We start from the raw sequence: 23,719 nt of genomic DNA, 5'->3' as shown, positions 1-23,719 counted from the left end.
ATTTTCCCCTGTCAAATTTCTGTTTCTGTTTAAGGTGAGGGGAGAATACAAGAAACTTGTCCGTCTCAGCAAGCGAGCGCCCTCTACAACTAAACCACAATCCAACTCAGTCCGGAAACAGAGTGGTTCTTATGAATTGTATGTTCCTTCCTCCTAATCCTAAAGAATTCCCAAAGTTTAAAATTACCCAGAATTCCAAGTTTGGTGTATTGATGCTAACTCACAAATTGCCATTAGAATCTACTATATTGTTTGGATCACACTTCTGCTAAGCTGTATTACTCAATCCATTTAGCTGTATAGAACTGTTGTTCTCAGGGTCTTTTTTTTTGGAGGAGGGGTGTTCCCAAAGAGCTACAGTTCTGCAGCTACATTTCATTTTGACATTACAATGTACAAAAGGTCTTCCAACTATCTGCTTAATCCAAAACAATTTAAAAAAAAAAAAAAAAAGTATTGGTAGCAATTAGTTTTGTATTCAATTGATATTTTGTGCAATATGGATTGTTTTCTTTGTAAATATTAGTGATCAGTATTGAAAAGAGTTTTCTTGCGATTTGTTAAGGTGCGCATGCGTAACTATGATTTCACATCCACTATGCTCATCAGGTACTCATGGTTGTCTGTCTGCTTTTCATGGTGTGGCTTGTGGTCTAATATTCTAAATGCTGAGAGTAAACCAGATACACTGAAACTTCAGTAAGTTCTTGGATATTTAGTTACATTTGTTTTATATTGAAACCAAGAGCCAAGATATCTGTATTATTTTGGTAGAATTTTTGCTCCCTCTGTCTTAGTTAGCTAAGTTTTTAATGATATGCAAAATAACTTATGTTGTTGAATCATTTACTTGGAAGGAGGTGGCATTTTTGCATGGTTAATAGATCCTCCCCCCCCTTTTTTTTGGGGGGGGGGGGGGGGGGGGGAGGTTGTAAACTGGCTTTTTGGGAACTACAGTAAAACCTGTCTAATCAACCTGTCTAATTTGATATGTTCTACTACAAGACCGAGTCAAATCAAATAGGATGTTATATTGTAGGGTGTAAGTAATATGGTAAAAAGACCTACAGTGACACATGTATCAATTAGATAGTGTTAACTGTACTATAAAAGTTTCAGAGCCTTCGACTGTTAAATTGTTCTCCAGAAATATTGATCCCCCACAATTGTAAATAATTGCATAGTATTACACCGATGTTTTCTCTTAATAGAAGTCCCAAATATTACATGTATGAAAAATCATGATCATGTATTAAAGGGACTGATTCACGATTTCCCCCCAAATTTTGTTTTTCACTTTTGATGATGAAAATTTACTGTCTAATGTGTTTAAAGGGTTTCACAAAAAATTAAGATTTATATACATTATCACAGAAGCTCATTGTAGAGAGTTTATCATTTCTTTTGTAAACAAAGATTGCGGTATGTTATTTTTTACTAAGAGAAATGGATATCGATATAAGTGTATTATATCTATCACATTTCAAGTATTCTTTAGGTAAAATATGTCATCTGAAAGTTAAATTTGTGACTGTGTAAACTTAAGATGGTTTTAATTACAAAATTAATTAATTGAGAGTCTTTGTTTACATAACACAGAGTTCAGGCTAGAATATCGCTTTTATTCTTGCATTTAGAAGGTCAAAATTTTGGCTGGCAACATTAAATGAGTTATATTTTTAATGTTAAAACATTAAAAATAAGAAATACTTTTTTCAAAAAAAAACGTGAATCAGTCCCTTTAAAGTAATTTTTGTTCATTCTTCTACTGATATATTTACTCAGGGTTGTACATAATTGTTATGCATGGTTTTGACTATTTCAAATGGGGTGAAACACTTTAAGATAAGAGGAAAGAATAAATGCATTCTTTCAACAACAAAAATTGTTGCAATACCAAAGAATTGTTGAAATATTCATGAAACTCACTTTTTGTTGTACATAAATAACAAGATATGTTTATTTGCTGTGAGGGGAAGTTGTTTTGTTTGTATGTTGTATGTTTATAGTGTACGTATATTACGTATTTTTTCTAGTTGTTACGTATGGTATGATGCCTCACTGCCAGGTCTCTTAATGTGGTTCATGTGTTACGTTTTACAATTTGAAATGTACACAATTTTATACATTTTATACAATAAATTGTTATATTAAAAATATATGTTTTCTTTTTCAACAGTATTTAGAAAAGGGTCTGTGAAATTTCCAGAGGACTAATAATACACAAATGAAAATACACCATCAGGGAGAATCTCTTAATTAGTACCTATAAATAGCACATTTTCTCATCATGAAGAATCTCTTAATACCTATAAATAGCACATTTTCTGATTAAGTAGCAGCATTGTATACTGTGTTCTTTTTATGCTATTTGTGATTCTGAAAAGTTCCCCGTCGGAGATGAAAACCTGATAAAAACACAGAGCACAATAATACCTTGCTCTCATAGGGAGGACCCAAATTTCGTACACCATGCAACAAGTGTCTGAAATTAATTGTAGACCCATTCTAGCAACAGTGTTATGGATTGAAACAAACTACCCGACAGCATTTCCATATTAAACTTTATGTAACTTGTAGCATTGCGATATTTGGAAGAAAGATTTTATTTAATTCTTTATATTGAATTGTGGTCTTGTCCAAGGAACATGGTTTGAACAAAGTTGAATCTAAATTACATGAAGATTCTTAAATACATGTATCAAATGATAGATTGAACCACTGTTCTTAAATGTTTTCAAATCTTTCTATATAAAACTTTAAAATGGTATTATGGTTCCACCTTGGCCCCAAGGGTCATGATTTGAACATTCGAATGTACACTACATCAGTAAGTTGGATTTAGGAAGGGGTCCTGCCCCATTTTATTACACATTACAATTTACAGCATTATCAACCAATGGAAACAGAAAATATGTAAATAAACAGCTCAAGGTTTATAATGTTTATTCAAACATCTCCAACAATTTAGTTGTTATATGTTCATAAATAATTCTTTTTAGAAAAAGTCAGACTCAAAACATTTCTTAAAATTCATTACATTTCCAGATGTAATAGCATACATAACTAACAACAGAATACTAATTTTAATGACATGAATCTAATAATGTCAATAAATACATTATAAATCTTTCTCTCTCTCTTTCTCTCTCTCTTACTTTCTTTCTCAAATACTGTAAACTTAAATCAATATGACTAGAAAGCACTCAGGGTATCAATATTCTAAATAGACAATCTTCCATACCATGCTATCACTTTTAAATCACCTTTAAATAACCTATATCCTATATCAAATACATGTACTCTGTTTTGGTAGAATACCTACAGAAAACAATAATAGTACCTTATTCCAGTGTGACAACTGTACAAGAAACCAAGTTCCCTTTTAGAACTTTGAATAATGTCCATAAAAATTTACATAACTATTCAAAATTAAACATTGTAATGGAATAAATAGTAAAAAAAAAAGTTACACATACATATATAGACATCACAGATGTGGGACCCTGACATTCAACCAGACGAAAATATGCAATCCTTGTAGACAATTCACACCGGGTACCAGTCAAGAGAACCAGTAGAACAGTCAACAACACCCCCCCCCCCCCCCCCAAAGTCCAGTTCTGGCTAAAGTTGTATTAAGAGAAGTTCTTGCAAAATCAATGAAGCCAGGCAGCAGAACGATTTGTATAGGTTACATCTGATTCACTATAAACCTTGATGTGAAGGAGTTCAATCAGACAAGTTTTAGCTATACCTGAACTAGAATCCATTTTATAGCTAGCTAACAATCTCAAGAAAAAAACCAGACAAGTTCTTGATGACAAAAGTTCTAACCCATTTTCTATGATTCATGACGATACCCACTGGCAGCAGACAATGGTCCTCTTGGAATTTGGTCACAAAGATATTTTACGAAATAAACAATAGAATGCACATAATGAGTGTCACAGTCACGGTAATGAGAATATGGGAACCAAATATGGCCTTCTTCATTTTGCTGTACTGTTTTAAAGAAAAGAAAATTGAAATTAAGTACATTTATCATGCAAAAAACCCTGTATAAATCGTATGCAATAAAAAATAAAATTTTTAGTGCTATTGTTAACAGAGTAATTGTTTCAAGATTGGGTTTCAAGAATTTTTAGAATTATGTATTTGGATTGAAGTCGAGGTCAATCGCTTGCTTGTGTTTATATGTGTGAAATCATCTAGTGTACACTAACATTACACACATCACAGTATACGATTACATGCTACTATCAAACATTCACCAAATTCCTCTGCAGATTAAAGTAAAGTGTATTTGACAACTTAGTACTACATGTACTTATGTTAATATACCAGATAATCTGGAGTAACCTGGTACATGTACTGAAGACACATAATGAGGACAAATAAGCGGACATTTAGTGTATGTTATACTTACCGGTGGCTCTATGTCCATGGAATGATTCACACTAGAGTAATAAGGCTTTCTGTGCATCTCGTAAATGTAGGTTTGATCCCTCTTATGTTCTGTAAAAGGGGAAAATTAGCAAATTAATCGATAACTGCAACAAATTTTGCAACGGCAAGTCATGGCACTGAGTGAAAAAAAAAGCGCTCAGCTATACTAAACACTTCAAAAAGGGAACAGAGGAGGAATATAATAGGACACTATAAGGTCATCGAGATGTGGAGCATCAATACCATAACATCAATGATACACAATGCTCGTTCCCATATAAAACACATTGATAACCCATAAATTATCTTCTCTTTCCCTCCAATTTCATGACAAGGAGACAAAAAAATATGCATATCTCACCTGCTCTTTTGGAAATGAAACTATGGACTTCCAAAATGAAGAAAATGACTAGTAGGTAGCAGACATATGTTATAAGGATGTAGGTGAGGTAGAATGGTGCCCTTGCCTTTGCTAGCTCCACCCCAGCAAATATTGTCACAACTGAAAAAGAAATTTTAGGAAATTCATGAACATGAATGAATACTTCTAATATGGAAGACATATTAAATAGACCTTAAAAAGAGTCAACATCATGAAACTTACTTGCTAAAAAATGAGCACCAGTGCCCACTGCCCAGTGAATCCAGTTGAATATTTTTCTCTTCACAGTGCCAGGAAGAGGCCTCAGAATTGCTATTATGGGCTGATAATGTACAAAGAATTAAAATAACTAAGTGGCAGGATAATTGCAACCCTGAGCAGCCAATTTAAAAGAGGGACATCATAACACTGCAGCCCATGGACATTCCGACAAGGTAGGACAAAGGGCCCCATGTGGCCCCTATTTTTGCTTAAATTTTAAAACAGATTTAAAATTGATGGTGGATATGTGAATATCCAAGTCTAAACTGTTTCACAATTATTACAAGGGAATCAATCCAGATCAAGAGACATATAAAGGTAAAAGACTCCCACCCTTCTCCAATGGCTGTAGTAAAAATATCTTAACACTATTTAGAGGATTAAATATATTGCCAAATTGAATATCAAAAGATAAAAGTTGCTACATGTAATTCTTTAGAATGGAAGGAAAAGATGATAATTGCTGTATTTCTAAACTGAGTCAAGAGAATATGAAGCATAATATTCTACTGTAAAAACTATACATTTGCAATTGTGAAAAGTGTGATCAAAATTGCAAAATTGTAAAGAGCATGACCAGAACTGTAAAAACTTACATTTGCAATGGTAAAGAGTGTGACCAGAAGTCCCATTATAGGGTGAGCTTGATGGAAGCTTTTACCATCAATCTGAAAAAAGAAAAGATTACAATAGTCACTAAAAATTTACACCTGTCTCTGACTAAATGCCTTATATAATCTGAGACATGAATTTAAGTGTATCCAAATGAAAGCTTACTACTTTATAATGCATTAAGCTAAGAAATTTACAGATTTAAGGGAGTTAACTCCTACAAAGTAAATTTCTCACCTGACTATATCCTTGTATGTCTACAAAAATCAGGATGACTCCCACCATTACACACACGAACAGGGTCACCATGCAGAATTTGTGGGACTGTGAAAATGTTGAAAAACACTATAACATTTTTTTTTTATCAAAAATGAAATTTTAGTGATGCATGACAAAGGGAAAAAATTTGCATTACCATGGAGACTATTTTCAGTTTTATGCATATGGTATAGCATATGACAGTTGCAATTCAGATTTTTTGATTTGTGAATAAGTATTTTAACATACTGTGGGCACAAGACTTTTTTAAAGTAAAATTTCATCAATTCATGCAGAATCGTGTCTCCTGTATACACCTTTTGATTTTTTTCACAAATTACAACAAGACACTCAATTTACCACAATAATGTACATATCTGACCTGATACCAGATTCTCTCCCTCAGACAGGTCTCCTCCAGCCACACTGTCTTGTAGTACCTGACTGCTACAATTCCTATACTGGCCAGGCAGACCCAGGCAATAATCATCAAAATACCTAACAAAAAGAATATAACACAGGTCTTGACATACGAGTCTATATATTATATACCCATCAATACTATTATATACCCATCAATAATCCGTGTTTTAATACTGTTTTAAAAATTCACAGAGAGTGATCTGCTAAATTCACAGAGTGTGTATAATCTGTAAAATTCACAAACTGTGATCTGTTCAATTCACAGGGTGTGATCTGACTTTCTGGATTACCACACTGTGATGATCTGAATCCAGATCATGTCTCCCTGAAACTGATGACGTCACAAAACATCAACGCATGGTCGACCGCATCACAAACAAAACCACATACACACAAAATAATTTCACTGTATATATGTGTTTTTGATAATTTGGAATATATTCATTATCATATAAACGTGTATTCAAAAATACATAAGGGGATATATTATAAATTTATCATTACTACAGTATCTTCATCGAAGAATTTGACTGGCATGAAATGTCTCATTTGATCTGATGATCCGCACCTGTCAACTTGATGTGATCCAACTCTTCGGATCAATTTAAGTTACTGTAGTAATACAAGAGGCCCAGGGGCCTTATAGGTCACCTGAGTATCATGTAACAACCTTCCAATGTTTGAATTAGGTTTGTGTTTAAATATAAGAATTTTACTTTTGGATGGAAGAAACATTGAATAGCTATGTGGTCATGAAGTACATGTGTCATTTTTATGTTCAATCAATAATCCTTTTTAAAAAACCTAGATCTGAGACATCATAAAGAAAAGGGTTATTTACTCCTTAGATAAAACCAATATAAGAAGATTTTCAAAGAATTTCTACATTTTCACTATATGACCAATAGAGCCCCACCCTAACACAAGAACCCCTGCCCCAGGGGGCCATGAATTTCACAATTTTGGTAGAGGGCTCAACGCTCATTATAATTATGCCCACAGTTTGGCTTCTTGATGTCTAGGAGTAAAAAAGATTTTTTAAAATTACACCCATTTTGATGGTTTTTGCCCCACCCCTCAGGCCCCAGGGGGGCAGGGACCACGAATTTCACAATTTTTGTTCCCCTCCACCCGGGGATGCTATATGCCAAAATTGGTTGAAATTGGTTCAGGGGTTTCAGAGAAGAAGCTGAAAATGTTCAAATGTTAACGCACGACGACGGACAAAAACAGAAGATTTTCAAAGAAATATTGCATTTTCACTATATAATCAATCAGTCCCGCCTTTGCACCAGAACCCCTGACCCAGGGGCCATAAATTTCAGTTTTGAAAGAAGCATCCTTGATCATCATTATCATACTATTAGTTTGTCTACTTAATACCCAGCAGCAGAGGAGAAGATTTTCAAAGAAAATGCATTTTCACTATATGATCAATAGGGCCCCACCCTAATACCAGAACCCCTGACCCAGGGGCCATGAATTTCACAGTTTTGAAAGAAGCATCCTTGATCATCATAACCATGCTATTAGTTTGTCTACTTAATACCCAGAGACAGAGAAGAAGATTTTCAAAGAATTTCTACATTTTCACTATATGACCAATAGAGCCCCACCCTAACACACCAGAACCCCTGATCCAGGGGCCTTGAATTTCACAATTTTTAAAGAGGCATCCTTGCTCATCATTACCATGCTATTAGTTTGTCTACTTAATACCCAGAGACAGAGAAGAAGATTTTCAAAGAATTTCTACATTTTCACTATATGACCAATAGAGCCCCACCCTAACACACCAGAACCCCTGATCCAGGGGCCATGAATTTCACAATTTTTAAAGAGGCATCCTTGCTCATCATTACCATGCTATTAGTTTGTCTACTTAATACCCAGAGACAGAGAAGAAGATTTTCAAAGAATTTCTACATTTTCACTATATGACCAATAGAGCCCCACCCTAACACACCAGAACCCCTGATCCAGGGGCCATGAATTTCACAATTTTTAAAGAGGCATCCTTGCTCATCATTACCATGCTATTAGTTTGTCTACTTAATACCCAGAGACAGAGAAGAAGATTTTCAAAGAATTTCTACATTTTCACTATATGACCAATAGAGCCCCACCCTAACACAAGAACCCTTGCCCCAGGGGCCATGAATTTCACAATTTTGGTAGAGGGCTCAACGTTCATTATAATGATGCCCACAGTTTAGCTTCTTGATGTCCAGGAGTAAAGAAGAAGATTTTTTAAAATTACACTCATTTTGATGGTTTTTGCCCCACCCCTCAGGCCCCAGGGGGGCAGGGACCACGAATTTCACAATTTTTGTTCCCCTCCACCCGGGGATGCTATATGCCAAAATTGGTTGAAATTTTTTCAGGGGTTTCAGAGAAGAAGCTGAAAATGTTCAAATGTTAACGCACGACGAACGACGACGGACAAAAACAGATAGCAATAGGTCACCTGAATGATTCAGGTGACCTAAAAATACACATACTGACAGGATGGAAATCAATGTCACATGTATGTACACTGCATATCTACCACAGAATATGTCAATCCCAAAAGGATGTACATGTATGCATAGAGTTCAGTCAATTTAGTTTTTCCTACATGTTTCATACAGTTATAATTTTATCATTCTCTGTTATATTTGTATCAATATTTCACAACAGAAAATAAGAGTTTCCTATACTCTAAATAAGATATTTGTGCATCAAATATATACATGTACTATTGCCAGGATATTTTGGGGCCATTCAATATACAGTGGTAATTGTGCCTACATATTTACACAATGCATACAATCTACAGGTTCTGTTCATTACTAAGCTATATACATACCATGAATTTTGACCAGGAAATACACAGCCTTTTCCTTGATGTTGCTGTGTTTCTGTAAGTCTACAGGTTCTGAGGAGACTGCAGGCATATCGCGTACACCGTGTCGCATCTTGGCACCTGCAGAAAAATCAAACTATGCTTATCATAGAACGGAATTTATATTTTGTGTTACCTAGCAGAGTGGAAACTTAGAAATTCACTGGCTTTATCATTCATTTTGCCATATTTAGGGTGTGCATGACAACAGTGAGATTTTGCAATTCAGGTCTTCTAAAGAAACAGTGATTTTCATCATAGAGAGATAAAAAAAAAAATAATATGTGCATTAACATTGATGGGTAGCTCAGACTAGAAAAGAATACCTGCCACCATTTCCATAGGTGTCAATCAGATTAAAAACTTAGGGACAGAGCTTGTAGACTGAGTCACTTTTTGTTAGCTTATCTATAATCTTTATTTGAAATCTCTCATCAGAATGAAGAATTTAACTTAAAAAATGGGGGGGTTGGGGGGTTCTCACCATCTACAGCTACTCCATAAGCAAACAACATGTGGTAGTCATTGTTCAGGTCAAAGATTTCTTTCTCGTCTGGCAGTTGCTTCTTTCTGGTGAATTGGCAAGTGAACACACCATCAGCATAGCTTCCTGAGACATCGCTCAATCCCAGGCCACTCTGAAATATGATATCAGCACATATTAGGTCCAGATTTTTAGCTGCTTCTTTGGAACATATAAAAATGCAACCCAACATATTTAGACGCTAAGAATGAATACACATAATGATACAATGAAAGTTTGGTAGAGATTTACCTGTTTTAGGCGAGTGTTTGATTTGGAGACTTGATTAAAAGACTGGTGGACGAGAATAAAACCATTCTGTTGGACACATTCTGTGACACTGTCATCACCCTACAACAAAATACAGAACTGTTCATATCTATTTACTTCAGAAAGTGGATGCACTGTAAAAACCTCTTTAAATATACAAATTTGCAATCATAATAAATTTTCTGCCAAGAGTTCATTTCAAAAGTAATATGTTTTCATCTTTCCTGTCTAACTAAGGTTGAAACAATTCTAGAAGTCAAGAAAACAGCATTTTTTAAAAAATATTTACATTGTACATGTACCATCATATTCATTCAGTGAAAAGACTGTATAATACTTAATTGACTTTGAAAATCAAATATTCATTCTTAACTTGATTATATATTTCCAGTCATTTAAATCACATATTCATATATACATGAATCAATTTCAAAAACCTTCACTGACACTGATTTCGTTGTGCAATGTACATGGTACTCATGTAATCTATCAGAACATGCAACCCTCCAGTAAAGTTTATACTGTAACTATCATATCCTCGGGTGTAAAAATTACACAGTATTTTTGACACTTATCAATTTTTAATGCACAGCATTTTTCATTACATGCAACATAATAGTGATCCTTCCTTGTATGTATTAATTAGCTTCATCATCAGACACTGATTTTAACACCACTATCTTCTCTACTAGTTAGTGACATCATCTTATCTAATTATAATTCTTCCAATCTCCTCTTTTCTATTCACGTTTTAAAAAAAAATATCAAAAACTTGATTGAAAATTGAAACACAAAAATGCATAGTAATCTATTTACAAAATTTTTACTCTTCATGTATTATTAAAGTATTCTGGTAGATTATCATGATCAATGTGCATTACTACCGCTAATTTTCTTCCATACTGATTTACATCTTTAAGAAACAACTTTCATTTTGGAAAATACATGAGGGTATGAACTGCATTTGATTCCTGTCAGCATACTTTTCATGAAGCATGTTATTTTCAAAATGAGTACAGCTAATGGTACAACATACGCCCATTAGACCTTCAGTGCAATATCAGTATCAATGATGAAAAAAAGTCCAGAAAACTAGTTGACCTACTTTTAGCCCTAAAGTAGGTCATGGTGTACCATTCAAGTGGAAGTGTAAACTTATTATGCATTTCACTGAGAGGGAGGTTGTGACAAAATTTCAGGACAATACCTATATTCATAATGAAAAAAAATCTGGAAAATTGTTTGACCTACTTTTACCCCTGAAGTAGGTCATGATGCACCAATCCAACTGAAATGCAAACTAAACTTACATTCCTTTGAAAGGAAGCTTGTGACTTAATTTCATGGCAATATCTGTATAAATAACAAAAAAAGGTTTTCTTCTAAGTGATACTATGACCTTGACCTTTGACCTTGAGAAACAATAGGCATTCTGCTTGTCATAAGGTGTCATCTTCACAAGTCAAGGGTTATTGATTCGTTACCTCGCACTAACCCTTGACATCAGTCGCTATATAAAAGGTGGGCACATTAGACCATTACGCAATTTACTATAAATAAAACATCCAATGAAATCACTGCATCTTGTTATGGTGTACATGGATACAAATGACGCGATCTCATACTGCTGTATTGATAAATACGCGCAATTGTAATATTCACACCACTAATTACGTTTATTGATAGTAGATCAAGTTTGGAAACCTTTTTGCTTAAGACAATATTGCTTAAACAATTGAAATAGCCATAACTGTAGGTATCAATACACGTGTTTTTATTTGAATCTCTCGTTTCGTGTTGTTATAAATAGAAACGCATTCTCATTGGTTCCCACTCTTTTGTGGAAACAATCAGAATGAGCCCAACTTTTATATAGCCACTGATGTCAAGGGTTAGTGCGAGGTAACGAATCAATAACCCTTGACTTGTGAAGATGATAAGGTGTATGTGTACCATGTTTACTGGTCCTAGTCCCAATGGTTTGGTTTGTATCCTGCATATAAGGTTTTCCTACTAAGTGATATTACGACCTTGACCTTGAAGAACAAGAGGTGTCCTCCACATGGCATTAGCAGTGTTTTCCCTAAGAACCGGCCGCCGGCCAAATTGACCGTTTCAAACGATTTTCTGGCCGGTTCAAATATAAAAAAATCAAAAAATAATATGTTGTCAATTTCAGTGATGTTGATTTACACGATCGATCTTTGCAAAGAAAGTATGCGGTAGCAATTGGTTGGCTATAAATATCTTTCATATTTCTTCCTTGTTTATGTTTTTATCGAGAGCTTTTTGAAACGGCGATTTTGATTGGACGATATTTTAAACTCTCACCTTGTGCGTGAGAAGCACATCCCAGTGAAAAATAATGAAGTGTCGAACGAATACATTACATGATTTCTTCCAGTCAAAACATCGGAAATGTGTATTTAACACCACTGTGACTAACTTGTCCGAGGTAAAAATGTTCAACCCTTTGGTATATATTTAAAAATGAAGGTTAAAAAGTGGCATATGAACAAGGGTCATTTTGCCCCTTGAAATGCCTCAGAATGCAGGATTTTGAGTCTAATTTTCCAAAATTTCATGGGGGGAATCCCCATACCCCCCCCCCTTGGCCTGTTACAATTCTAAATGGGCCTGTTCAAATGAAATGAATGGAAAACACTGCATTAGGAGTATGCATACCAAGTTTGATGGTCCTAGCCTTAATAGTTTGGTTTGTATTTTGTCTACAAGGTTTACCTATTAACCAATACTAGCACCTTGACCTTTACCCTCTGACCTTGAAAAACAATAGACATCTTCCTCTCACCATGGTGATTAAATGTACCAAGTTGCAAGATCCTAACCCCAATAGTTTGGTCTGTATTCTGCCTACAAAGTTTTCCTTGTAACTGATACTACAACCTTGATCTTTGACCCTGGACCATGAAAAAGGATAGGCATCTAATTCCTCTCATCATGGTGATCAAATGCACCAAGTTGTAAGATATCCTTGAGCTTTGCATTTTGCCTACAAGGTCCATATGGACAGACAGACTGATGATGCCATACCATAATACATCCCGTATTTGATAGACATATAAAACTGAAATTCATTTTTTATATTTACATTCTACTTTCATTTCTGTCAGAATCCTCGGCTGTTGAAATAGACATACTATATCTCAATATCAAGATTCATACATGCATTGTTCACAACTGCAGCACATTCATGAGAAAATGGCTATCATTACATTTTGTAAAGATATCAAACCAAAAACACCGGAAATGTAGATATAAATACAAGTATCTGTAAAAGCTAGCATACTATGACAAACCTCATGCATAAGTAGGTTGTAATGGACATGGACTGACTGATAAGTAGGGACAGAAGGTCTGACATGTACTGATACCCACCTGACAATCTGAGGCTAATATTGCATAATAAGTCACCTGATAAATGCATACTAATCACAGAGCAGTTATGCAGTCATTATTCAATGAATACACCTGTAAAATTTGTCAATATGTCCTCAGGGTAAATGAAACTCTTTTAGTACTATACATGCATGTGCCTATACTGTTTTCTTTATAGTTCAAAGGACTGATTTGACCCTCTAAAATGACTTCTACTGATTATGTCATAAAGATTATGACATAATCAGTCATTTTAGAGGGTCAAATTAGTCCTTTACATACAAATATTAAAGTTTGAAAAATAAAAATCAATTTCAAATCTCAAAGAATTCCTTTGAATTGTCACATCCGGACCTTGTCTTCACCATGCACCCTTCTTTGGTATTCACTACTTCTGAGTTTATCCAATTACTTTTTGTCTCATATACTGCAGTTTCTCTTGAGTTCATTCTGTGTAGTTTCCATCAAATAAATCTATTTTCAATGCATGTCTTTCAAGAGTATCTGTACAGTAATATATTTTATCACAATAAACATCTGAAATGTATCTTTGTAAAAAAAATAAATTTATTTTTCCATGAGGAAATCGAAGGTTTCTAAAAAGAATTCATTACCAATTTTTGTAATTGTTACAGAGATAAAACATTTTACATGTACGTGTAACATCATGCTAATACAATATACTTAATCATCATTATCCAGCATGCACCATAACCTCGTCTTATCATTTACCATTTCACCATTTTCATCATGCACTCCCCATTAACTGCAAGCTACCAACTTCCACCACAAGTTTCACCATTCGTATATTTCCAGTTACCATTCTTTTATCCTCAGAGAAGCCCACAGCAATCCAGTGGTCACTGGGATCCATAGCGGAAAATTTCTTCTTCATCTCAAACTGCACATGTTCACCAGTGTCATTCCAAGAGATGATGAAATCACACTGTCCCCCACTACACTTGGCAAAACAGCCTTTGGTTTCCCCACACCCAAAGTCTTCTGGGAGGGTTTGATTCTGTAACACAAGGAGCATGGTCATATCTTTCCTTCAGAATTGTAAAGAGTGTAGGTTCATTTGATGAGCAGACACATTCGGTACCAACCCATAATGCCAGCTTGAAAGCCTTATGAAGTGAGATGTCTTGGTTTACTGTGAAAGTTTTAAGTTCATTTATAAATTTTATTGGACAATGATACTTTTATGATTTCAATTTTCTACCAGTTTTGTCGGTAGTGCTGATGGTTTTTGGAAACTCTAGTTAAAGGGGAAGGGGTAATGCATATATGTAGGTAAAAAGAAAGAAATTAAAATTATACGTACTACTAGATACATTAGCATACATGCACGTGTAATACACATTGTAGTATTGACTAATCATTAAAATGAATATTCAAACTAAACCAATTTTTTACTCCCATAAAATTTCAGATTCATTCAGAAAAGTGTGCATTGTCAAATCAGTGCTATCATAAACACTTAATTTTTCCAGATTTAATAAGACGAAGAGAATTTATCGAAGCAAGTACTATAGTGTTATTTTGTCTTCATTTCTTGCACTGAAATGTCATTGACAATCAAATAAGATTCTCACATGAAAATGGGAGTGTTCATGGTGATCATGGATGGCGGTTGTTCTGACAAAAGTGGTTGTTTGTGGTGCCCTGGTTGTTACAGGTTTCCATGTTATAGGTGGTTGCCATGGTGTGGTGGGCCTTGGAGTGGTTTTCTTGGTGGTGGTGGTAGGCCTAGGTGTGGTGGTGGTAGTGGTTGGTGCCACTGTGGTGGTGGTGGTTGTAGTGGTACTTCTGGTAGTGGTTGTTGGCAGATTGGCTAAGTATGCCTGGAAATCAATGACATCCTCTGTAGCTGGTGGTGCTGGGTCATACATATGGGGAAGTTTCAGTCCTACAAGAGAATAAGGATCTGATTCCTCCACATCTGAACTACGCAACATGTAGCACTCAACAAAAGTGTCCATGTCATTATAGATATATAGCATACATAATGTAAAATAAAATTATTCAAGCCAAAAGAAAAATGCAACAATCATCTGTACCAATAAATAGATACCTCCCACCTTGAAATGAAAATTCTTCATAAAAACAAAATCATACCCTGTCCTCTTCTAAAAGGATCTATGGATATGTACAGAAAATAAATCAAAACAAAGCATTAATTTTACCTGTTAGTGAAATCTTTGCATTGAATTAAATGAATAACATTACTATCTTTCTACAATACCTTCAATAGCTGTTCCATAAGCATACAGGATGTACCAATCTTTGTTCAGATTAAAGACTCTACTTTCTGTGGGAACCAGTTTATCTCGTGTAAAGCCACAAGTAAAAATGCCATCCACAAAGGAACCATATTCTTGGCTAAGTCCTATTTTGGGCTGAAGGAAATTTGAAAAAATTATGCTAATGTTTTCTGAATTGTTTTTCATGGAAAGGGGTTGTCAATTCTCAAAAATGATGCAAAAATACCTTGTTCATATCAAGGAAAATTCACAGAGTAAAAGTTCTCAGGAGTAGTTTACAGGTACTTTCATTCTAACTCATCAAAATTAAAGAATAAAAAATCAGATTTTGTGTATTCACAACTTTAAGTCTCATAAACTAACTTTCACTATTTATGTATAACAGATTTATATAACTGAGCAATTAGTCTAACTAAGAATATATAGAGTAATATACCCCTATGCCAAACAAGTACAATAAAACACAGATATCACAAACTCACTTTTAATGAATTACCAGTTATAAGAAAGTGATTCTCATTCCCTACATAAATAACAATAACGAATAACTCATTGGATATTATACATTTATTGCATGATAGTGAGGGAAATATGGAGATCTATTCATGCACATAAGAAAAATCATATTCCCTGGCAGGTCAATATGATTTTTCTTGGGTGAATAGATAGATCTACATACATGTATCTCCCAAACATTCATGCAATAAATTGTTTATTACACCAAAACATAGCAAGACTACAGAAGTGCATTTGAAAATGGGATTTGCTCATTTATATTGTACATATAGCGGAGCACCACATCGTCAATGTATTATAATGGACAGGCAATGACAAAAAGTGATATGATAACCATTTCTTATGCTTCCTTTCTCTCTGAGTCTTAATTAATTACATGGTCTGTGTATCAAACAAAATCAAGTGATTTAATGGTGTATCAGAAATGCGCATATTTAAAATCATTTTCCTTTTGTGCCTTACGAAATATGAAAGTTCTCACTTACATAAAATGACTCAGATGTATTGTGAAGACACAATAAACTACATTTGCCTTAATGTAGAGTTTATGGAAAATGATTGAGACTCCAGAAGGGGTCAAATATGATTAGAAAATATGATGTTTACAGAACATATGAAGTTTTAGTCACCCTTGCACATGACTGACTAGACCAATCAGATAACACGTTGCATAGAATTATCAAACTGAGGTATAATAAAATGAATTATGTTATTACAAAGCAAAATAGACATTCCTGGTGCTGTGGTATGACTGTTTTACTGTCTGTTGAATGTGCTTTGACATAAGTATACTCACATTTCTGAGTCGTGAGTTGCTATGAGTGTCTGAGTTGTATGACTGGAAAATATCGACCTGGCCATTAACAGACATACACTCAGTCACACTGTCACTGCCCTACAATCAGAAACAAATGGTTAGACAGCTTGTACAAGTATTACATACGCTTACTCTTAAAACGGAAACAAAACTCTCCTGTAACAGAATGCATGAGTACATACTGTGAACAAAACAAAGACCTACATTGTGGTTTCATTATTTTTGTTGAATACCAATTTTCATGGTTTTCAATGGTTGTACAGACCATTAGATGAAACAATCAAGGAAAAACACTTTTGCTTATAAAGGAATAGTTCAGAATCATATAACTTTCCATGAAATTATGTATCAATGAAACGGTACAATTTCTCTTCAATGAATCCATGAATTTTGATGCCCAGACATTGCTGAAACTAAAGTATCCCAGGATGCTAATTTTGATCCAATTTACTAAATATATATAACTCTTGTAAATTTCTTAATTAAAAATCCCTGGCCATCCACTTTACTTTCAAATGTTAAGACCATAGGACTTAGGACATAAATAGAGTTTGTCCACACAAAAACATACCATTCTGTTGTCATAAGAAAGGCCCACTGCAACCCATCGGTCACCTCCAGTGGGGACGTGTGATTTGATCTCCATGTCCAAATACCCCTTTCTGTCCCTCCAAGAGATAATGAAAGAGCAAACCCCTCTCTTGCAGTCATGGAAACAACCTTTACTTTTGTTACACTCAGGGTCAGGGGGCAAATATATACCCTGAAATTACAAATCTCCTCTCTCAAAATCTCCTCGAAATTAAATTGTGAAAGAAGGTTTAAATTAAGCATTCTCTGCTGTGGACAGCACATACCAGATTTACATCATTTGCATTGAATATATACATGTTACTATTCATTATTGTTTAATAATTTTGCATGGGATCTGGGGAGTTTTTTCATAAATGCTTAAATTATTCTGACAATGTCTCCTAGATACAATATATTCACTGTTATTTCCTGCCATGATATTTAAGTTTGACACCACACAAGAGAACTTGGGCGATCACCTTTAACTTTGTCAGACTTCCCTGACCAAATAATCTGACAGTACAACATTGTGTTACCTACATCATTTTCTGGAACGACATTTTTATCACCTCAAGTACATAAAGCCAAGGTGTACAATTCAAACATAAACCGCATTCTGCTCTAAATGTCTATAGCTTTCACACAAACCTGGCTGATCGCCTCATAATAAAAACATAATACACCCAGTTCATTCATTCGCAACTCAATGCATTTTACCTAAATATAACTGATGAAGATCATCTTAAAAGCCCAGCCCGGCCACTCGCAAAATGAATGTGAATGGAATTGCATTAGAAATCAGAAGGATCCTTATACTGGTCATTATACAGACACTCCTCCCACACAATGGTTAGACTAATTCATCACTATAGACAAGAAAACACCACAACAGGATATAATGGTTGCATATTTCACTTACAGGGTAAACCTTGATAATCAGTGAACGTGCGTGCAATTACAGCATGATAATATTGCCATTATGGGCTAATAACTGCAATACTATATTGCACATTTATACTTATTTATTTTTGACACAAATATTAACACAATTTTATGATATTTTTATAATTAATTACACAGATTTCTCTGAAGATATGACTCCAATTGATTGAATATTAGACAGTATAAAATACTTTAGTTTCTTATCTTGATAAAGATTTACAATTTATAAACAGGTTTACAGGTTAAAACAATTTCCTAAAAAATAATACAAAACTGTAAATCAGAATTTTAATGGAAGAATTTACCTGAGGAAGTGTAAATGCCTCTGTTGTTGATGTTGTAGTAATGGTTGTTGTTGGCCTAGGGGTTGTTGTTGTTGGTTTGGGTGTCGTAGGTTTGGGTGTCGTAGGTTTAGGTGTGGTTGGTTTGAGCGTGGTTGGTTTGGGTGTGGTTGGCTTGGGTGTTGTAGGTTTGGGTGTGGTTGGCTTGGGTGTTATAGGTTTGGGTGTCGTTGGTTTGGGTGTGGTTGTCATTGGTTTTTGTGTTGTTGGTTTCTGTGTCGTTGGTTTCTGTGTTGTTGGTTGTGGTGTTGGTGGTTGTGGTGTTGATGTAGGTGGTTGAGGTGTGGCTGGTATAGGCTCATTACAAACTGGAGATATCTTATTTGTCAGACTGAGCACTTGGCTCTGCCCCAACCTCACAGAGCTGTAAGCATCATAGACAATGGGAGAATTCACAGCCACCCAAAATGTTGTATACTCCTGCAAAATGGTGGCCCTAGAAAGAGATACAAATATTTACATAAAAGAAGACCGTACTACTGCAAGGCTGACCTTGACCCAACAAAGTTTTGAATTTGACTTTTTACTTTATACTATATGCCTAAAAAGCTATGATAAAGATTACATTTGGAACAATGACCTTGACATATGACTTTGGGTTGGGTTTTTTTGCAGGCATAAATCTGTGATCTTGTCCTTTCAGTCTACTAAATATGAAGTCTCTATCTTGTCCAGCTCAAAAGTTATGACAAAGTTTACATTAGTGAACATACAGGCAAATATGAAACAATATGCCCCTCTTTATGTTTTAACTTTAAAGGCAATGAAATACTAGTAATTGTTTTTTCAAGTAAATGAAACATGGTAGTGGTGAATATATTTCTACATGAGACTAATGGACCTTATTGATCACCTGAGTAACATATAACAGCTCTTCAGTAAAAAGCTCAATCAAACAAGTTTTCAATATCACCAAAAGCAAAAAATGTTTTGTCCTTGGCATTCCAGATCAAATTTGAATCATGTACTGTATTTTCACTCTGATGACTGCTGCTCCCAGTAACTAGTTCAGGGGTCGTGAATTCCACAATATTGTTAATAATCTTCACACACACACCTTAGAGTCTGAAACCTCTAGCCAAGGGGTCATGAATTTTGCAACTATAGTAGAGGGTTCCATGCTTTTCATAACCATGCATGTGGATTTTAATTGTCCATCATAAACAGGTCATATTATGGTATGCCGCAGTGTCTTTCTATCTGTCTGTCAAACAATCTGTCTGTTAACACCATGTAGGTCATATAAAAACATCACTTATGAGGCTAGGATCATTAAACTTGGAACACATTTCCAATGATTTGGGGAAGAAGGCTATTGTTTTCCAAGGTCATAGGTCAAAGTTCAAACTTACATGGATAATTTGAGGCATAATTTTGTTGGCAAAAAACCAGATAAAAACAGTACTAATAAGGCTCAGATAATCAAACCTAATACATGTACATATATTCAACCATGGGTTGTATTATGGTGAGGTGCAGTGTTTCTGTGTGTCTTTCTCTTCATCACTCAGCACCTTATGTGAAAGATGAAATTCGTACTTATATGACTATTATCGTCAAACTCCATGGCGAGAGGAAGATGCCTATTCTTTCTTCAGGTCAAGGTCATACTTTCATGGGTAATCATGAAGGAAAAACAGTACTAATTTATACATGTGTATACTCTCCTGTGCAGCCATCCTTGATTTTTAGTCAAATTTTGTTTTTCACATAATCTTTTACTATCAGAACCACTTTTGACAAAAGAAAAGTTTATTTGGATATTAATCATTTCTTTGATTACCACTGCATTACTGAATATACATGTATTGAACACGTGTATTTTGCAGTGTGGATGTTCATCTTGATCTTCAAGCTATGTAGGAGTAAAAAAAAAAGAAGATTTTTAGAGACTTAATGCAATTTCACAATAAGAGCCTTAAATTCCCAACTCTAGCACCAAAACTTCTGATCCAGGGGCCATGAATTTCACAATTGTTGAGGAAGCATCCATGCTCATTATTACTATACACATAGTTTGTCTGTTCGATGTTCCTCAAGTTAAAGATGAAGATTTTTAAAGATATTGCATTATTTTTAAGGTTTTAATCCCACCCTAGTACCAGATCTCCTGACCCAATGGCCATGAATCTGAATTTTTGGGAAAAGACTTCTCTTTTCTTTATTATTATACACTCGGTTTGGTTTTGATGTTCAAAGGTCAAGAAGAAAACTTTTCACTATATTAGCCACAGCCCTGTTTCAGCACCAAAACCTCTAACCCTGAGGCCATAATTTTTACAATTTGACAGAGGTATCCTTGCTCAATATGAATATGCACACAGTATGTCTGCTAGATGTTCCTGAATAAGAAGATTTTTAAAGACTGTTTGAGGTTTTAACCACATCCTTCAGGCTCCTGGGGAACATTGACCATAAAATTCACAATTTCAGTTCTTTTGACCCTAAAAATCTTCCATGATATCAAATTTTATGAAAAATGGCCTTTTTTTCCCCTTATGAAGCTGTTCCAAAAATGACTGAAAATTGACATGTCTCCAAATATCAGGGGTCGAAATTAGCGAGAAATACTCGCAAAATGCGAGTACATGTGAAAAATAGCGAGTAAAAATAATGGACACTCGAAAATCTTAGCGAGTGGTGATTTACAAACTATGATCGTATCGTATCCGTTTTATACGGTGATGCGCTATTCGCTTTTCTCAAACTTGCACTCTGAATCATACAAACGCTTACATGAACGACCGATTTCAATAACCGTTTTTATCCGGATTTTTCTTTTATGATTTTTTAAGAAACTCGGAGTCAAACAAATGCTTTAGAGATTGGACATCGCATATCGACATGTGCCACGAGTCCTGTTCACCTATAGGGGTGATTAAATTGAATAATTCCAAGTATGACGTTTTTGTTATTCATTTATCTACAAAAAAATATCGGAATCTATGTTTTACCAAGTCTTCCGGTAGTTATTTTTATCAGAATCATGAGAATGTCATTGTCATATTGAGGTCGGGTTGTAGTGACGACACGGGTGTATTTCTCACCGCGTAGACGATTATCAAAAAAGTCATAGGACTCGTGATCGTGCTGCTTATAAAGCCATGAGTCCTGTATTCGCTTTAAAAAATCACTAGTGACAACCCTGATGTGGCATGAAATTGGAAGACTGGATCTAGACCTGCGGTAAACAAGTCGTGGATTAGACTGTTAGAGGTGCGATAATCAAGAGACCTAGACATTGCACCATATGACTTACGTAACTTAGTGTCTTGTCCAAACGCTGCCTGTTGACCCACTAGGCTCAGTAATGATGGGGAAAATCACTGATTGAAAATATATATATATAAAAAGAGCACTGCTTCATTATTTTCATTTTGGCTTGTAGGTTTTCATTTTAGCCTGTGGATTTTTTACCCACAGGCTAAAATTAGCCTGTGGTAGAAAAAGTTAATTTCGACCCCTGGGGTCCAATGTGACTAAGATGACCTAAACAGATATATATGCAATGTACCTGAAGACAACATGGCCTTGTGGAACTCTAGGAGCCTGCCAAACAATGCTGATCTTTGTTTTTTCTTCGTTGGATGTGTGTGTTAAAGCTTGGCCTCGTATTCCCTAAAACAGAATAAGAACCTCTGTAGATATCATTAAAGAATAGTAAAATGAATGATTTTATTTTTGCAAAATGATATAAAAATGAATTAATTATCTTTATATTAAACTTCTTTAAAAAGCTTGTTTAAGTTCATGTATAGTCATATATCATAGCCTTAAGATTATCAGGCAATAATCAACTTGACAGTCTCATACATGTATTTTGCAAAACAAACAAAAAAAATAAAGATGTTGCTTTACCCAAAGAAAATCCTTATATGAACATGATGAAGAAATAACAACTAATGTTAAACACTTTGGTCAGTACGTACATTACGAGTATCGGGACAGGTGTACTTATAAGGAGCATCGTTGTACATGCCAAACACTCCTATCTTCACATCCTGAGTAGCAAATTGTGCCAATCTTGGCTGAATCAAAAATCCTTTAAAAGAATGTCCTCTGCAAGCTTGAATATTCACTGACAATAAAAAAAAAATTAATTACAGTACTAGTCATACATATGTATATAAAAGATTTCTTTCAAAATTAGTTTTAGTTATACTCGCTCACAAATTGTCAATGTAATCACTGTATAATATGAACGTATCTTAAAGGTATAGTTCTCACTTTCCCCTCAATCTATCATTGTATACTAATAACTGTAGCTAATTTGAAACCATGCTACATAAATAGCTAAGTAAAAATTTATATTAAATCAATCAAACCACACATATGCAGTTTAATTTGACCATTATATTAGGATTTTCACTCAAAAGCATGGAATTCAATTTAGAATAATTCCAAAATGAGATGTTAAACTCACCTACAACTTGTTCCAGAGGACGATATGATGTTTTCGACACTGTGATCACATAGGGGATGGGATTGGTTTGTGGCTGATTGGCACTGTGCCAGGGTGTGAGGGAGGAACAGGCCTGGGCACCAGCGCCCTGGCTGTAAGCGTGGACTAATGTGTGGGATATAAGTAATGTAATCACACCAAGAAGTTCTAAACACATTGTCCATCGTTTCATTTTTCACAGAGGGCGATGCCCAAATAACCGGTGGTTTTTTCTGGAAAATCAATCATATCAATTTACACAGTTACATGCAATATGTCTGAGTGTTGCAAAATAATTATCTAATAATAAGATTCACGTATTAATTAGTACTTTATAATTAACTTCTAAAATGAAAGATATTTA

General features: G+C 34.8%; 2 protein-coding genes across 3 annotated transcripts in view; one reads left to right on the top strand and one right to left on the bottom strand.

Annotated features, from left to right (window-relative positions):
* Positions 1–2,162, top strand: part of LOC125668802 (adhesion G protein-coupled receptor L1-like) — a 15,363-nt gene extending 13,201 nt beyond the window's left edge. For both annotated transcript variants that reach the window (XM_048903228.2, XM_048903229.2), the window contains exon 19: positions 35–2,162. In XM_048903228.2, the coding sequence (XP_048759185.2) occupies positions 35–157 (123 nt within the window). In that variant the 3' untranslated portion in view covers positions 158–2,162. The remainder of the gene's footprint in view (positions 1–34) is intronic.
* Positions 913–23,719, bottom strand: LOC125668803 (putative ferric-chelate reductase 1). Its single transcript, XM_048903230.2, has 19 exons — positions 23,338–23,719; positions 22,844–22,992; positions 22,429–22,532; positions 18,879–19,350; positions 17,630–17,821; positions 17,038–17,136; positions 15,707–15,860; positions 15,057–15,370; positions 14,282–14,479; positions 10,045–10,143; positions 9,754–9,907; positions 9,234–9,350; positions 6,345–6,460; positions 5,942–6,028; positions 5,689–5,760; positions 5,054–5,153; positions 4,811–4,951; positions 4,430–4,518; positions 913–4,005 (listed from the first exon to the last, which is right to left on the bottom strand). The coding sequence occupies exons 1-19, from the start codon at positions 23,546–23,548 to the stop codon at positions 3,913–3,915; spliced, it is 2,961 nt and encodes a 986-aa protein (XP_048759187.2). The 5' UTR covers positions 23,549–23,719; the 3' UTR covers positions 913–3,912.

The sequence above is a fragment of the Ostrea edulis genome, chromosome 4 (assembly GCF_947568905.1).
Source record: "Ostrea edulis chromosome 4, xbOstEdul1.1, whole genome shotgun sequence".
Classification (NCBI taxonomy): domain Eukaryota; kingdom Metazoa; phylum Mollusca; class Bivalvia; order Ostreida; family Ostreidae; genus Ostrea; species Ostrea edulis.
Note: the sequence above shows the minus strand (reverse complement) of the source record. Positions and strands in the feature narration are given on the sequence as shown.